Source organism: Theropithecus gelada, chromosome 1 (assembly GCF_003255815.1).
Source record: "Theropithecus gelada isolate Dixy chromosome 1, Tgel_1.0, whole genome shotgun sequence".
Taxonomy (NCBI): domain Eukaryota; kingdom Metazoa; phylum Chordata; class Mammalia; order Primates; family Cercopithecidae; genus Theropithecus; species Theropithecus gelada.
Genome location: NC_037668.1, coordinates 1,576,979 through 1,594,579, shown reverse-complemented (window position 1 = coordinate 1,594,579; position 17,601 = coordinate 1,576,979). Strand labels below are relative to the sequence as shown.

The following is a 17,601-nucleotide window of genomic DNA, read 5'->3' as shown; positions in this document are numbered from 1 at the left end:
ACCAGCAGTGAAAATCTAGAGCTGGAGCTCAGCCTCTGGGAAGGCCCAGCATGGAGGCAGCCACAGCTCCGGAGGTGGCCGTAGGATCCAAGCTGAAGGTGAAAGAAGTCAGCCCAGCGGATGCTGAACCACCCCAGGCTTCACCTGGACAGGGGGCTGGCAGCCCCACTCCCCAGCTCCTGCCCCCTATAGAAGGTGACCCATGGCGGGTGGGGAGGCGGGCGAGGCCGGGTGGTGGGAGTTGGGGAGGACATTGCCACTTTCCTGGCGGCACCTCAGGTTTTTTGCTGAGATAAAGACTTTATAGGATTGGTGCTTAGGCCGGAGATAATTTGTGGGAGCTCCCAGCCCCTGTCCTTGATGGAGTCTGACTTGCTGCTCAAATGTCTCTGCTAAGTTTTTGTGTTTTAGCTGAGAAGTCAGTGATGATGTTGGTGGCACTTTACAGTGACTAAAAATGATCTGTTTATATTTTTACCTTTTAAAAAATTGTCATAAGGACGGGAGGACCTGATATACTAATGGCCAGTCAGGAAGGGACTGAGTGGTGAGAGAGAGTGGCTGTCTGCAGAAGGAACAGGGAAATCAAAACTATGGCAATGGGGAGGCTAAGAGTGGGGCAGCACAGTGACACTCGGCCTTCTGCTGGGCAGTGCCACGGGGTCAGGACCTCCTCCAACCTCCAGATGCTCCCATGGGAGATCCTGACCCCTCAGAGTCTGAGCTCCACAGAGGTGGAGCTCGTCTGGGAGAAGCATTCGATTTCCCCTTCACGATGGTCTCTGTGCGCCTCTCAGCAAAGAGGCGTTCCCAAGTGAGGAGGTGGTTGGCACGAATTCCAACCCCCAGCTTCCTGCCACCCATCCCCGAATGCCCTGACTGAGCTAACCACTTCGTGGCGCTCACCTGGAATTCTTGAGTGAAGAGGATGAAAAGACCACAAACAAGAAACACGTGGACTCCCAGGGCAGGAAGAGGCAGGGGAAAAGATGTACTAGACTTGGAGGCAAAGCTGTAGGCTCAATTCCTAGTGCTGCCTCTAATAGCCCTGTGACCTTGGACAAGTCACTGAACTGCTGAGTTTCCATTTTCGCTCTGTAAAATGGTGATTCGTAACATCTACCTATCAGGGTAGTTGAAAGGATTGCTGAGATGATCCAGAGTGCCTTGGAAGAGGTCAAACTAGACGTAAATAAATGATCAAATATTTCCAAGTGAGAGGTGAAGGCTGCGTTCTGCCTCCATAGGGTTGTGCAGCAGATACTCTCTGCTTCTTATCCTCATGGGAGAGGCCAGGTTTCCAGAAACTGTTTGAATGTCAAGGGTAGAGAGCTGGCCAAGTTTGTCCCATTGAAGATGGGAGCAGAAGTTAGTGTTAATATATTAAGCTGGGGTGATTGAGGCAGAAAACCAGTTTCTTCCCTTAACAGGCCCAGAGAATAAGTGACAGGCAGCAGGAGAATGAGAGCTGAGACTGCTGACAACTTGGCTGTCTCTACTGGTCTCCCCAAAACCCCAAGGGAGGGCGCTCATCTGCCCCATGCTTCTCCCCTCTGGCTGCAGCCAGCTCCTGACAGCCCCCAGTCACGGGCCCGCAAATGCAGCCCAAACCCTCTTGTGTGCGGCAGCTCTGTACACTGCAGGCCTCAGGGCCACTAGCACCCAGTGGCTCAACCCAGTGGTACCCTAGAAGTCACTGGCAATAAGAATACCTTTGAATACTTTCCAAAATATATGTGCATCTGTTAACTACTTGGAACAAAGAAGTTCCAAGAGTTCAAATCTTGGCTCCCTTCTGTGGCCCGAGGCAAGTCAATCCACTCCCATTTTCTCATCTGTAAATTGAGGAGTTGAACTAAATCAGGGTCTTAACCTTTTGGTGGATATGGACCCCTAGGAAAATCTAATGACAGCTGTGGACTCTTGCCCCAGGAAAAATACACAAAAAAACACACAAACCCCCACTAAAGATCCTTCAGGGTGCCATGGGCCTGGACTAGATGACCCCTAAGCCACCTGAGAGCTCCAAAGCCTTTCTTCCTCCTAACTCCTCCTCCTTACAGAGAGCTCTGGGACTGAGTATCACAGTAAGCATGTGAAAACATGGGAACTAGAGCAAGCATCAGAAATAGAAATTAATTTGCAAGATCAAAACCAACTGCAAATGGCCAACAATGAGCTTTTAGTTTGGCAAGCCTGCTACGTGGCTAAATAAGCAGGAGTAGGTGGCCGGCATTGGTAAACAGTTCTATGTCTGTCCTCAGCACTACACTGAGCACTGTGTCCTGGAGACAAAGCTTGGCAGGGGCGAGAGGAGAGCTTCCAAAACAGGGAGAGGCTGGATAACAAGCTGCATCCCTCCCATAGAGAAGGTGAGACGCTGAGGTGGAGGAGGGAGAGCCCATCTGCTGACTTCAGCAACATCGCTCCAACTGACTGTGTGTGCTCTTTCAGTCTGAACTGTTCTGTGTCTTCCAGACATGGGAAACTGAATCTCATGCCTAGGAGTGACCTTTCTTCCCGCCCTTCCTTCCATCATTCCTTTCCTCCTCCTTCCTTCCACAAATATTTAGGTTGTGCCTATGATGTGCCAGGTGCTCATCATAGGTGCCAGAAAATAGAAATCTAACTTCTTCAAAGCCTGGGACCAGAAGTGATTCTCACCATTGCCACTTAGGTCTCATTGGCAAGAACTAGTCTCATGGCCGTCCAGCAAAAGGTGGCCGGGTAGGTGCCAGAATTACAGAAATGAACAAAATAGGTAAAATAACTGCCCTTATGGAAGTTATATTCTCACAGAGGGAGCTAGATAATAAATAAACAAGTAAAATATCTAATATGTCAGCTGGTGAGAAATGCTATGCCAAAACTAATGCAGGGACGGGGATAACACGTGCTGCGGGTAGGAAGCATGCAGGCTTCCTGCTTCAAATGGAATATTCAGTGAGGGCCTCACTAATAAGGTGACATTTGAGCAGCAACTTAAAGGATGTGAGAAAGCAATGCATGCAGATATTTGGGGGAATATTTTCCACGCAGAGAGAACAACTGCAAAGGCCCTGAGGCAGGAGTGCGCTTTATGGGTTGGGGCAATTGTGGCTGTAGCACAGAGAGGGAGACAGTGGCAGTATTTCAGTCTGAGAGGTAGCAGGGTCGCTGTGAAGACTTTGGTTTGTCTACGAGACAGAGAGACAGCCAGTGCAGGGACTGGGAGTAAGGACTGACAGGACCAACTGTAGATTTTAAGGATTTTTCCAGCTGGCCATGTTAAGAATAGACTGTAGGTGGGCCTTAGACACTAGCAAGATCAACAACTAGGAATGAGAATGAGGGAGAAGGTAGGGAGATTTTAGAAGGGGAAGGTGTGCAATAGTCATCCAGGAGAATGGGAGACCGAGGGAACTTGGGAAGTCTAGTAGAATTGCCAGGGTCCACTTGGAGGTGGTGGTCACTATTAATGGCCCTCAAGTTAAACTCCACATAATTTTGTATTTTCCCCTAGTCCTGTTACTCTGTGCAGATACAGGCACTGAGTGGGTGGGAAGTTTATTTAACCAGGGTTAGGTATTGCCAGGAGAGTGCAATGAAGTCAAAGAGGACTCAGGGATTTGAGTGAGTGCAAGAGAGAGAGTATAATAATGACCATGTAATCTAAGTTGGGCAGTGAAGAAAGTGCTGACATGAAAGGGGTGCTAGGTAGTGAGAGGGTGGTAGGACAATGGATCACAGATCTCAGTGGTGCCAAAGAATTGCTGGTGTTGGAGCATTAGAGGAAGTGAGCTAAAGGGATAAAGATTATATTAGTTAGATATACTAGTGAATGAAACAAATTGGTCTCAGGAATGACAGACATCTCTTTCTCACTAGCGTAAGAACTGAAAACAACTGTATTCTGCAGATAGTTCTCCTCCATGTGGTAATTCAGGGACCCAGGCCTCTTTCATCTTGGGGCTCTGCCATTCCTTAGGGCCCCGTGATCATTTGCGTACAGCTAGCAGAAGGAGAAAATAGAAATCTAACTTCTTCAAAGCCTGGGACCAGAAGTGATTCTCACCATTGCCACTTAGGTCTCATTGGCAAGAACTAGTCTCATGGCCATCCAGCAAAAGGTGGCCAGGTAGCCACTTCTCAGAGATAGCTACACTACAGAAGGGATAACATACATTTTGTTAGACAGCCATCTCTGGTGATGAGACAGTGGGATGCTTGTAATTCTGATCATAGAAGGATTGTAGCTGTTGGTCTAGAAATAGCCACAGGGACCAGTGGCTGAATTAGGAGAGGACAAAGTTATTGGAGGAGTGGTGGGCTGGATGTGAGAGACCCTACAGGGACTGGAAACATGGGTGTTGGGACCAGCAGGAATTATGCCTGGAGCAGTGTTGGAGAGACAGTGAGCCAGGGCTAAAACCATCAAGCACTAGGGGGACGACTGTAACACAGGGACGGGGTGGGGTGGAGTCTTTTCCTCAAAGAAGTGTTGCCTGTTCCTATGTCCTTTTATTTTTTCTGACCTTAGTTTCATGGTCTTCAAGAAAGTGACACTCTTGCTCCACTCCTTTCCCATTGCACTCCTCGAGACAGGTTTCTGAGTAGACCAAGGCCACATCCTAGGCATCTGGTAATGTTTCTCTAAGAAATCCTGGTACTTCTTGGATTTCTGGAAACCTCTGGATAGTTTCAAAGCCGTAGCTAGCCTCCTGCATTCCCCCTCTTTTGGTGACCCTTCACCCACATAGGCACGTGTGTATGCAGGCTCTCTCACACACACACTCTCATACACACACGTACACACACACACCATTCACACACACACGTAAACACACCCATACATTCGTGCACGTACACAAACACACACATTCATGCACATACATTCACACACACATACATACACCCTCATACAAACACACACACACACACCCCCTCTCCACTTCTCCAGTGCTTCCATCTTGATTCTTGTCTCTCCAGGTCATAGTTAGTAACATTGGTCTGAACTATACGGCCCCTAGGGAGCCGCTGGAGAAAGACTGATCCCATAAAAGGGAATTACGAGAGGATAGGAACAATTATAGAATAGTAAACCAGGCATAAACTTTAGCAGGATAAAAGTAGGGTAGGCATTAGGAGGAATTTTCTAATCAGAACTCAAGATCTTTGGACTTGAAGTAGTTTTCTCTTTTCTTTTCTTTTTTTTTTTCTTTTTGAGATGAAGTTTTGCTCTTGTAGCCCAGGCTGGAGCGCAATGGTGTGACCTCGGCTCACTGCAACCTCTGCCTCCCGGGTTCAAGTGATTCTCCTGCCTCAGTCTCCCAAGTAGCTGGGATTACAGGCGCCCGCCACCATGCCCAGCTAATTTTTGTATATTTAGTACAGACGGGGTTTCACCATGTTGACCAGGCTAGTCTTGAACTTCTGACCTCAGGTGATCCACCTTCCTCAGCCTCCCAAAGTGCTGGGATTACAGGCGTGAGCCACTGTGCCAGGAATAAAGTAGTCTTCTCTAAGAATCTTTGAGAAAGAATTAGACAGCATTCTGTCTGAGAGAAATGTCGGACTGAGAGCAGCCCAGCTCAGAACCAAAGGCCCTTAAAGGACTTTTCAAGATGCCTTTTCTCTAAGACCCCATGAAGGGAGAAAACCAAACTGTGACTCTCACAGACCTGCTCTTAGAAAACCTAGGCTCTTAAAGGCTCTAGGCTTTGGTTCACATCCCTCCTGGCATCTGAGGAGGAGAAAGACCTTGGGCATCAGGGAAGGCCATGCCTCCCCAAGGTCAGTACAATTTACACCTCGCTTGACTGCAGATGTGTGAAAAGAAATGCCTCAAATGAGCCCGGCATTCACATTCTTAGCAAAGAGTCAGATTGCACCCGGGTTGGGTTGGGAGGCGATTGGAGCGCATGCTGCTGACCTGTTGACCGGGCGTCTGAAGCTGTCACACTGTCTCCTGCCACCTCTGCACATAGTCAGCTGTGTGAGCCTCACGCCCCTCCTCTGCCCTCCCACAGGGAGCCAGGAGCCTGCTGTGAGCAGAGGCCTCACCTGCTCATCCTCAGAGTCCATTGTCAGGAAACCCACTGATAAGCAGAGAACCGGCAACGGAGCCGTCCAGGACGGGAGAGACCACCGTCCTTGCGGGCAGCCTCCTTCCTTGCTCTCTCTGCCCAGCTGGGACCCTCTCTAGATCTCAAGGGCCAGTCTGCTCCTCTTCCCCTAAATCCCCCACCTTAGCTTATGTTCCACATAAACCCATTTCTTTCATTTTTCTCTTTGGTTCAGATGTAAGAACGCTAACATTTTCCAAGGTGTTTTTCTAAGAAACACTAGGTGGAAACACATACATGAGCTCACAGCCACCCATGACAGCCCATTCCCTACCTGAGGTCTCGGCAGGGCGGGCCACAGCGGGCACTTCTGCCAGGCGTGAAGACCTGGGTTCCTCTCCCCACCTCAACCCTTTGCAGTTCTTGGGTGTGTCTAGCCCCTGCTTTCCCTCTGGGCCTCCTCCCTCCAGGGGCAGGCCACTCTCTGAGCCCTGACTGGTGCTCAGTGCCAGGTGGACACTGGCAGGCAGGACACAGTTAGTGCTCTGAGAATGGGTCCTGCAGACACACAATCTTAGATGGGGAGGCAGGAGTCTCAGGTGCCAGGCACATCGTCACCGCTAGCCGGGAGGTCTCCAGAATACCGGCTTCTTTCTCGGAGCCCTCCTCCTCCCAGCTTCCTTGTTCTGATGCTTACAGCCCCTTCCCAACGCCGACATTCTATAGGGAGGCAGCACAGGGACAGCAGAGCCACCTTCTCTCCAGCAAATGTAAGAAGGGTTATTTCCTCCCCCAACAGTTGGAAACCGAGCCCAACAAGATGAGGTTTTGACCCTCCTTTCCAAGTACAGCCCTCTTTTTCAAAGCACCCTTAAGTCATATCCACCCGTTTTCAACTCCTTGGTTGCTTGCCAAGATGGCCACAGGAGAGGAGCCCATCACACAAATGCTTCTTCTGTTCTTCATGCCCCGCCCCTCCCAAGCCACCAGAGCCCAGCCGAGGGCAGCCACAGCAGGGTCGCTCAGCCACCTGGGACTGCTGCATCTGTGCTGAGGCCGTCAAGCCCTGAGCAGGGCAGGGAGGACGGGCACGCAGACCCATCAAGTCCCCTCATCACGTATTCCTGAGGTGCAGTCTAAGACAGGCACAGCCCGGGTGAAAACATAAGCCACACAGCACAAAAGGAAACTGCAGAAATCAAACGGACTGTGTGCACTGTACATTGCTATTGATCTTCATTTGCAAAGGTCTCGCGACCTTGAGATTATCATGGGGAGACTCCGGGAGTGAAGTTCTCTGGACAGTGCTCGCCGATTGAGCTGGAGGAAGGACACAGTAGAAGCTCTGTTTCAGTTGCGTCACTTACATGTTTGTGTTATGTAATGTACATATTTCAACAGTTCATCTATAAGTAAACAGACATATGTCATAGTGAATGCTCAGGAAAGTATTTTCACAGAAGTGTGCGTTAGCAAAGAGTCTAGAATCCACTATCAAGCAGTCATGCTGTTTGCCACAGGAATGTACCAGGGGTGAAGTTCTTCCAACTGCCAAGAATGAACTGCGGCAGGAATCCTGGGTTGTTGGGAACTGAAGCACTATCACATTCTACTGAAGATAACATCAGCCAGGCGAACGCCTGTGCCTGAGAAAGGAAGAGACAGCAGCCAGGAAAAGGCCAGAAAATGGTGTGCGTCTCAGCCAGGCCCCCGAGGGAGCCCAGGTAGAATATTTGTGCTTTGGCAGCCGAGACAGTGTGAGGCATCCCAGGAGGAGAGAAATGACACCTGGTCATTCTCCAAACCTACACTCAGCACTTTTCCAGGCCTCTCCTGTCTTCATCCTGGAAGCTCAAACACATCATCTAATCTCCACTTCTCACTGGGGCAGGCCGGGGAGATCAAGGGGAAATGAGCGGTGGACCTCATCTGTCCCAGAATCTGTACAAAATGATCCTCTGCAAACTGGAAGAAGCCCAGGAGCAGAGTGGCCATGCAGAGGAAGGGACCCAGACATGCGCTCCCTCTGCAGTGACATCAGTGCTGTCTCCGTGGGCGGCTGGAGAGGCCAGGGTGTTGACTCTGCCTGCAGAATGGAGAGCATTCTCCTCAGACTCAGACTTAACTGGGAGGTCAGGGTTGACATGGAAAGTGGACTTGATAAAAGGAATGGTATTAAGGACAAATGTAGAAAAGGGTGGAAAGACAAACCACACAGACTAGGCTGGTCTGTACATAAACAGAAGAATAAAAATGCCTCCATCAGGACGGAATGCCTCGAGATGACGGAAAGTCAGCATTTGAGAGTTACAAATTAAGAGAACTGTCAGACTCGCGCTCCAGTGTTCTTTCTGCTGAGACTTTAACATTCCCAGGGTGTTCCTTAAGCCAACCCCTCATCCCCAAATCCCAGCAGGATGACGGGAGCACTCTTCCCCTTCCCTCTAAGAAAGGCTTAATTTGGTGACTGATTCCTGGGCCACCCACCCACAGCAGGCAGCTGGAGGCAGGATTTACTTTCTCTGAGTATCCATCTCCTATTTTCTCTCTTTCCATCACTCAGAGCACCCCAAGATCTGGCTACCTCGGGCCCTGAGGCAGACCTACATCCGGAAGGTTGGGGACACAGTGAACCTACTAATCCCATTCCAGGTGATCACGCGAGAACCATACTGGGTCCATGTCTGGGGCCAGCCCAGGCTTCGGATTTGGAAACAGATGCCAAGAGTCCTGCTAGCAGAGGGGCAATCTTCCCGGCCTTGGATAGAAGGGGTCACATCACCAGAAGTCTGAGGCCAAAAGACCTCTGCACTCCTGAGGGTGGGTGTGGATAGGACTGGATGTGCACCCATGAGATGGTGTGAGGCTAATCCATACCATTCAGTCTGCAGAGGCCGCGGAGCTTGCAGTTAGAAGGGTTCTTGGCAGTTTGAGTGGCTATTCAGTTGGGTCACAGCTGCCCCGGGTGTTCATGACCTAAGCTCTCAGAGGTTGGGAGACTCAAAGCCATCCCCCTTTCCCAAGATCCTTAGGTTGTTGCTGAAAGGAGGAGGCCCCCGGGAGGGTCGACCAACTTCTAACTCAAGGAATGTGCAGCTCCAAGTCAAGCCTCCCTGTGGACCTGGGGTGGACGGGACCCCTACAGCAGCAGGGAGAGTCAGGAAGCCTCTCAGGGCTGCTCAAAGCATTACCCTCATTCCTCAGGGCAAGCCCAAACCTCAAGCCATCTGGACACACGATGGCTGTGCCTTGGACACCAGCCGTGTGAGTGTGCGGAATGGGGAGCGAGACTCCATCCTCTTCATCCGAGAAGCCCAACGTGCTGACTCAGGTCGCTACCAACTCCGTGTGCAGCTGGGCGGGCTGGAGGCCACCGCCACCATTGACATCCTGGTGATTGGTACGGCGGGGGGGGACGGGGAGTGGGAGATGGGGGTTCCTCAGGAACTCCCTCTCCAGGCTGAAGAGGAGCCAGCTCAGAGAGCTGAGGAAGCTGGGGCAAGGCCCCCACGTCATGTCTGGGACACAGGGTGGGCACAGGAAGGGTAGCTGAGCAGGAAAAGGGGCTGGGGCACTCCTGAAGTGACTTCAATGCATGTGGGCTGTGCCGCGCCCACTGCCATGGCTTTGCCCTTTCAGAGAGGCCAGGCCCTCCTCAGAGTATTAAGCTGGTGGACGTCTGGGGCTTCAACGCGACCCTGGAATGGACACCTCCCCAAGATACGGGGAATACAGCACTCCTGGGATACACGGTGCAGAAGGCTGACACAAAATCTGGGGTGAGGCCAGCTGGGGAGGAAGGAGGGTGGAAGAGGGCATGCTGGGACAGGCCTCTGGTAGTTTCACATGGAGTGGCTGATTTCCGGCATCATGTTCGGCCCCGCAGCTGTGGTTCACAGTGCTGGAGCACTATCACCGCACCAGCTGCATCGTCTCCGACCTCATCATCGGCAACTCCTATGCCTTCCGTGTCTTTGCTGAAAACCAATGCGGACTCAGTGAAACAGCCCCCATCACCACGGACCTCGCCCACATCCAGAAAGCAGGTAAGGGAGGCACAGGGACCATGAGCTGGGAAGACTTAAGGATAGGCTGGGTGCGGTGGCTCACGCCTGTAACTCCAGCACTTTGGGAGGCCAAGGCAGGCAGATCACTTGAGGTCAGGAGTTCGAGACCATCCTGGCCAACATGGTGAAACCTCGTCTCTACTAAAAATACAAAAATTAGCAAGGCATGGTGGCGCACTCCTGTAATCCCAGCTACTCAGGAGGCTGAGGCAGGAGAATTGCTTGAATTCGGGAGGTGGAGGTTGCAGTGAGCCGAGATAGAGCCACTGCACTCCAGCCTGGGCAACAGAGTGAAACTCCATCTAAAAAAAAAAGAAAGAAAGAAAGAAAGAAAAGGCTAAGGATAACGAGTCGATGAGGGCTGGGGTCTCAGAAGCTATATCCCAGCCCCTCTTGGTACCCTCAGCTACTGTTTACAAGATCAAGGGGTTTGCCCAACGAGATTTCTCTGAAGCCCCAAAGTTTACCCAGCCTCTGGCCGACTGCACTACAGTCACCGGCTATAACACCCAGCTCTTCTGCTGTGTCCGTGCCTCTCCCCGGGTGAGTGGGGGCTCTTGGGGGTGCTGTGCTGAGCTGCTTTCTGTTCCTGCCTCTTCTAACCTAAGCTGAGTTGCAGAGCATTGTAACATAACATCTGTTACCATCACCGCCATTTGCCTCTTCAACAGCGCGGTATTTAGGAACAGTCGGGGTGCTTGGAGTCTAAGACAGACTAATGAGAATGACATTTCCTTTTAAGTGTTTGTTTCTCATATATGAAAATGCTGCTTACTGACCTGCTGGCAATTAGACATGCGCTTCAAGTTGTGTCTCTGGTAGGAGTGACGGAGTCCTGGTGGTTTCTCCTTCCCATCCATACCTCATCCCATCAGGGCTGTGCACATGCAAGCTGCCTAGAGTTCAGCCTTTGGCCACAATCCTGAACAAGGCTCTCTATTTACAATCTAGTCATCGTGCTCCACACACAGCATAAAACACCATTAATAACCTGTACCAAGAACCTTTTGGGTTTTGAGTCTGGGCCAGACTACATGGAGATAACATCTCAGAAGGGGGATATCAAGAGCCCACTCTAGAAGCTACTCTCTAACCAGAGGGAACAGAGGCAACTCACAAGTCAGCAGTGGGAACAGAATACGAATGGGTCATAGCAGGTGAGCCTGATGCTCAGTGCTTCTGATCCTGAGAGCACGGTACAGAAGTTAGCAGTTTTCTTCCAGTCAGAAATATTGGCGAAGAAAGGGAAGTTTCAGGTGCTATTTTCAACCAAGAGAAGGAGCTTGGGCGACTACTGAAGGTACTGGAAGGGGAACCCCTTCCCACAACATAAGGAACAGGGAGCCTTCCAGAAAGCCATTATCTCTATGTAGACAGAGTCCCAGAAACTGAGCACAGAAAGACTATTGGTTCTTACCCCCACCCCTCCTTGCTGCCTCCCTCATCTTTGTCTTTCAGCCCAAGATCATCTGGCTGAAGAACAAGATGGATATCCAAGGCAACCCTAAGTACAGAGCCCTGACTCACCTGGGAATCTGCTCCCTAGAGATCCGCAAGCCTGGTCCCTTTGATGGAGGCATCTATACCTGCAAGGCGGTGAACCCCCTAGGGGAGGCATCTGTGGACTGTCGGGTGGATGTGAAAGGTAAGGGCAAGAGGAGAATTAGTGCCTTAGGTTGCCAGCCACCTCCTCTCTCCACCGGTGGAAGAGTCAGGGGCCAGAGACTCAAGCCGAGGTGGAGAAGGGGCTCCTTGATTGGACCCTCTCATCACTGTCATCATCAGGATGTCTTGGAGGAGACATTTTAATTATCTACAATCTCATTTCTCTCCATCGCAATTCAATAATACAGGAAGAATTGTTATTTCCATTTTGCAAAAGAGAAGACGAAAGTACAGGGGGGGAACTGGTTTGCCCATGATTTCCAGTGTCAGTTAATTGACCACCTGGCACTGGTGGAAAGAGCCCAGGTCTCCCGGTCCTCACTCAGCTCATTTTTCTTTATGCTGTGCAATCTTCTGACTCAGCCTAGGAAAGCTGCAGCTGTTTGTCGGGCTTTATTTCACTTTCCCCTCTTGTTTGTTTACAGGTAATATTGCATATCCTCTCTACTTCCTTAAAGTATTTAATCACTTATCTATACCTGTCACCTTGTTCAGATCTCTATCATTGTGTTTAACATACTGTTTCATAATTTTCTATTTATAGATGTTTTCCTATTAAATTATAAGCATTTTGAGGGCAGGGACAGTGTCTTATTTGCGTTTGTCCCCACAGTGTCTAGCCCAATTTCTGACACACAGTAGGCACTCTAAATGTTTGTTGCATGAATCGAGAATGAATGAGCCCTTACATGTCCTGTTCTTCTCTATGTATAGACTACCTAATTAGCACCATTGACTCCCCAAAAACCTGAAATAGAATATTTCTATTTCTAATGCTAATGCTCTGAAAGAAGGTTTCTCAGAGATTTCTGAGATGTTAACACTGATAAATGTCCGAATTATTGCAGTTCCTAATTGAGGACACCTAAGAAGACGTGGTACTCTGACAAAGGTAAGTAAAGAGAGGCAAGATGTGTCAGTGGATTAGTTCCTGTTTATGGCTAGTGTTGTTGAGTCAGGGACAGAGGTGCATTCCTGAGCCTTCCAGTCATGTATCCACTAGTGACCACTTTTGTTGTAACCATTTTTTTTTTTTTTTTTTTTTTTTTGAGATGAGGTCTTGCTCTGTTGCCCAGGCTGGAGTGCAGTGGGGCCATCTCGGCTCACTGCAACCTCTGCCTCTTGGGTTCAGACGATTCTTGTGCTTCAGTCTCCTGAGTAGCTGGGACTACAGGTGCCTGCCACCACACCCAGCTATTTTTTTTTTTTTTAGTAGAGACGGGATTTCACCATGTTAGCCAGGATGGTCTCAATCTCCTGACCACGATCCGCCCGCCTTGGCCTCCCAAAGTGCTGAGATTACAGACATGAGCCACCTCACTCGGCCTGTTTTTAAAAGCGAATACTGTCATCCCTGTGGAGAGAATGTATACTAGATGCAGTCTGCTTTTGTCATATCCTCTCTCCATCTGAACTTCTCAAGTTGATGGTAGAAATTACACCTAATGGTCCTCTGAGGAAGAGTGACAGCATCCACCTAATCATAAGGAGGTTCTAGGGGAGGGAGCTGGGCAGGTATTGTAGGAAAAGATGTCAAGGGAACAATTCGGAGTGCAGGAACCCACAAGAGTCACAGCACCTTATGCCTGTGGGGTACATAAGGACAGGGGAGGCTGCTCCTGCTGAGTGAGTAAACACTTCAGGATCATAAGCATGGTAAAAAACGGATTAATATGTTTTTTTTTTTTACTTTGAAGCTTATAGATTCCTTCCCTTCCAAGAGAAGAAAATCCTCCTTCTCATTTATGTCAATTATAATTTAACCTTTAGGTGTGTGGTCCCAAGCAGCACATTATTGGCAAAAGGCAACTCAGCTCATCATTTAGAACTTGACAGCTCCTTTAGATTTTCTGTCATTCACAGTAGGTATGCTGTGTACAAATTGATGCATAAGGTGAAAAAGAAGCTTGAGACAGAGCTAAAGAGAACAAGTTCCCAGTGTCCTCTCTGACTTGTAGCTGCTGGCTGATGGAAATTGGAAATGAATTTGATCCCATAAGACATTTATTTAAGGCTCTCACTGGTATGTAGCAAATGAAAGCCCAAAGGGATGCATTACAAGTACAGGCTTCTCAGGAAAGCGCTCTCCGACAGTCGGCTTGCAGAGACAGCTCTCCCTCTCTCCCCTCCCTCTCTGTGTTAATGATACTTGCATTCGTGTTAGTTGCCCCTTTCCCTCTCTCACAGCCAGTGCCCGGCAATGAAGTGAATTCATGGCACAGGAGCCAGGGTCCGTGAGAATGGTGCCCTCAGCAGCCTGGTGTCCTCTGGCCATTTGCTGTCACGGCTACAAAGTGCTATCTCTTTTCAGTGCCTCCAGGAAGCCCGCCAGTGGTGAGATTGTGTCAAGGAGCTTCGGCACCATGTCTGGTTTGGATTCATCTAAATAAATGTGTGGCTCCCCAGTGCCTAAATGTTCCTGTATTTGAGACTTTCTATGAAACATATGGAAAGTTGCCATCCTTTAGCCATGCTGTAAGGAATCACAGGGCCTTAAGACTCCCCTTTCTCTTCCCATATCCACATTCTCTTCCACAGAGGTTTTTAACGCTGTTCTTTTCCCTAGACGTCTACGACACAACTGAATTCAACTCTCTACAGTACTAAGTGCTGGAAAGAGATGCCGAAGGTGACTTGCTCTCTGCCTCTATGGGCTTTCCAATTTAAGTTGGGATAACAGGGCACACATCTACCAAAAAGAGGCAAACAGCAGAACACAAGTATGAACATAGCTAATTATAGACAGAGCCCCAAGACCTGAGGGCTGGAATGATACTCAAGAAATTGGAGGGTTGGGCACTGTGGCTCATACCTGTAATCCTAGAACTGTGGGAGGCTGAGGCAGATGGATCACTTGAGGTCAGGAGTTCGAGACCAGCCCGGCCAATATGGTGAAACCCCATCTCTATAAAAATACAAAAATTAGGCCGGGCGCGGTGGCTCACGCCTGTAATCCCAGCACTTTGGGAGGCCGAGGCGGGTGGGTCATGAGGTCAGGAGATCGAGACCATCCTGGCTAACACGGTGAAACCCCTTCTCTACTAAAAATACAAAAAAAACTAGCCGGGTGTGGTGGCGGGTGCCTGTAGTCCCAGCTACTCAGGAGGCTGAGCCGGGAGAATGGCGTGAACCCGGGAGGCGGGGCTTGCAGTGAGCCGAGATCACGCCACTGCACTCCAGCCTAGGCGACAGAGCGAGACTCTGTCTCAAAAAAAAAAAAAAACAAAAAAAAAACAAAAATACAAAAATTAGGCTGGGCATTGTGGCTCACGCCCATAATCCTACTTTGTGAGGCCGAGGCAGGCGGATCATTCAAGGTTAAGAGTTCAAAACCAGCCTGGCCAACACGGTGGAAACCTGTCTCTACTAAAAATACAAAAAAATTGGACAGGTGTGGTGGTGGGCGCCTCTCATCCTAGCTACTCAGGAGGCTGAGGGAGGAGAATCGCTTGAACCCAGGAGCTGGAGCTTGCAGTGAGCCGAGATCATGCCACTGCACTCCAGCCTGGGCAACAGAGCGAGACTCAGCCTCAAAAAAAAAAAAAAAGAAAAAAGAAATTGGAGCAGAGTCTCATTAAACCCGGAAAGAATAAAGGTGAGGTTCCCTTGATTATCTTTGTTTTCATTCTGATGACAAATAAGATATGGAAGGTGTTCTGTGATAGAATCTACAGAAGATGATAACAGTTCCTCCTGTCTTTGTATGAGCATGCTGCTCCTCTCATCAGGAGTTGGAGTCTGTTTCCCCTTCCGTTGAATCATGTGACTTGCTTTGACCGAAAGAATGTAGCAGCAGTGAAGAGGTGCCAGTCCAGGCCTGGGCCTTAAGAGGTACCATAGTTTCTACTTTTCCTCTTAGAAGTCAGCTCCCATGTAAAGGATCTCAGGCTACATTACTGAATGATGAGAGGCCACGTGGAGGACAACCAAGCATCCCCACTGACAGCCAGCACCCTGGCCCCAGACACATGTGGCCACCTTGGACCCCAGAGCCCCAGTCGAGCACCTTGTAGAGACAAATCACCCCTGGAGAGCCCTGCCCACATTGTAAACTCATGAGCAAATAAATAGTGGCTGTTGTTTCAAGCCACTAAATTTTGAAGTGGTTTGCTATATAATCATAGATTACTAAAACAGCCTTCTATGCAACAGGCACTGAACTCAGTGCCTTATCTCTTTTAATCTTCATTTTACAAATGAGGAAGTTGAAGTTCACAAGTTGTCCCAAGTCATGCAGCTGGTAAGCGACAGAGCTAGGATTTGAACCAGGTCTGTCTGACTCCAAGGCTTTCCTGTTTTCTCTCATCCCTTTCATCCGGCGATCCCCACTGCAGAGGGTCTAGGTTGGAATCATGTGTTTAAGAAAGAAAATATTTCCAGGAGGCAATACATATTAGGAAAGGTTTTGAGGAGGTTGGGGAAGCAATTTGGTTGAGCAGAATGTGAAGGGCTTTTTTGTTCAGACCAAAGGTCTATTTTCAGTTGAGGCAAAGTATCTATTCCAGTCCTCAACTGAAGTTCCACAAGAATTAAGCCTCCATGCCATAAGGTATCCTTTGTGTCATAAATTAACTTATTTCTATGCAATTAGAATGTTACTAGTTATATACTATCCCTTTGAAAATTGAGAAAATAGTCATGCGAATCATTTGTAGGGAACCCCTGCTTGAGAATGTCGGGGGAGGGACCAGAGTGAGTCCAGTGACAGCCAGCCATGTACACAATGGCAAAGAGGCCTCCCTCCAGTGGAAGCAGGACCTAGGTCAGGAAGGGGTGAAATATCCCCAGCTACGATGCCCTAAGGATAAGTCAGACCTTTGGCCTCAGCCCACAGCCCCATGCCTCTGCTGTTCCCTGAATTACTCAAGGGTCATCCCTTAAAGATTATATATTCCCAAACTTCACGGTGAAGAAATAAAATCACACTGCCCAAGACCTCCAGCCACATTCTGCATCAAAGGAGAAGCACGCTGGAGTCCTTACTGTTCTCATTTAGGCATCTGACACTTAAGGAGGACTTCTGAGTTCAGGCCTACTATGTGGCTGGGAGAGGTGGAATTTCTTTCTTTCTTTTTTTCTTTCTTCTCTTTTTTTTTTTTTTTTTTTTGAGACAGAGTCTCGCTCTGTCACCCAGGCTGGAGTGCAGTGGCATGATCTTGGCTCACTGCAACCTCAAACTCCTGGGTTCAAGCGATTCTCCTGCCTCAGGCTCCCGAGTAGCTGAGACTACAGGTGCCCACCACCGCGCCCGGCTAATTTTTTGTATTTTTAATAGAAATCGGGTTTCACCATGTTAGCCAGGATGGTCTCGATCTCCTGATCTTGTGATCCGCCTGCCTCGGCCTCCCAAAGTGCTGGAATTATAGGCATGAGCCACCGTGACCAACCAGAATTTCTTCACTAATTCTTTATTTATCTAAAAACTTAAACACCTGTTCCTACATGTCATTTTGAGGTTGAGGTGAGGAAAACAAATATCAATATTTCCCAGATTACTGGCTGGGCGAGGAATTTTTGTGCCTGAAAGCTATACTTTCTGGTTTTGCTGTCTTTCTAATGGAGATGAAAGTTCTGTTGCCTTGTTTTTTTTTTTCCTGGTACTGCAACAGCTTTCAAAATCATAATGTGAGCTGGGCACAGTGGCTCACACCTGTAATCCTAACACTTTGGGAGGCCAAAGCAGGCGGATCATCCGAGGTCAGGAGTTCAAGACCAGCCTGACCAACATGGTGAAACCGTGTCTCTTCTAAAAATATAAAACTAGCCAGGTGTGGTGGCACATGCCTGTAATTCCAGCTACTCAGGAGGCTGAGGGAGGAGAATCA

The 17,601-nt window shown here is 49.1% G+C and overlaps 1 protein-coding gene across 2 annotated transcripts; it reads left to right on the top strand.

The window, feature by feature from the left end:
• MYBPHL (myosin binding protein H like) lies at positions 1–14,184 on the top strand. 2 transcript variants are annotated; one of them, XM_025353847.1, is made up of 9 exons: positions 1–195; positions 8,608–8,696; positions 9,249–9,375; positions 9,684–9,823; positions 9,931–10,090; positions 10,518–10,654; positions 11,570–11,756; positions 12,625–12,668; positions 13,964–14,184. In XM_025353847.1, the coding sequence occupies exons 1-8, from the start codon at positions 51–53 to the stop codon at positions 12,633–12,635; spliced, it is 996 nt and encodes a 331-aa protein (XP_025209632.1). In that variant the 5' UTR covers positions 1–50; the 3' UTR covers positions 12,636–12,668; positions 13,964–14,184. The 2 variants fall into 2 exon arrangements, with proteins under 2 accessions (XP_025209632.1, XP_025209621.1); XM_025353836.1 differs by having other exon boundaries at positions 9,249–9,444.
• Positions 14,185–17,601: the final 3,417 nt, after the last annotated feature.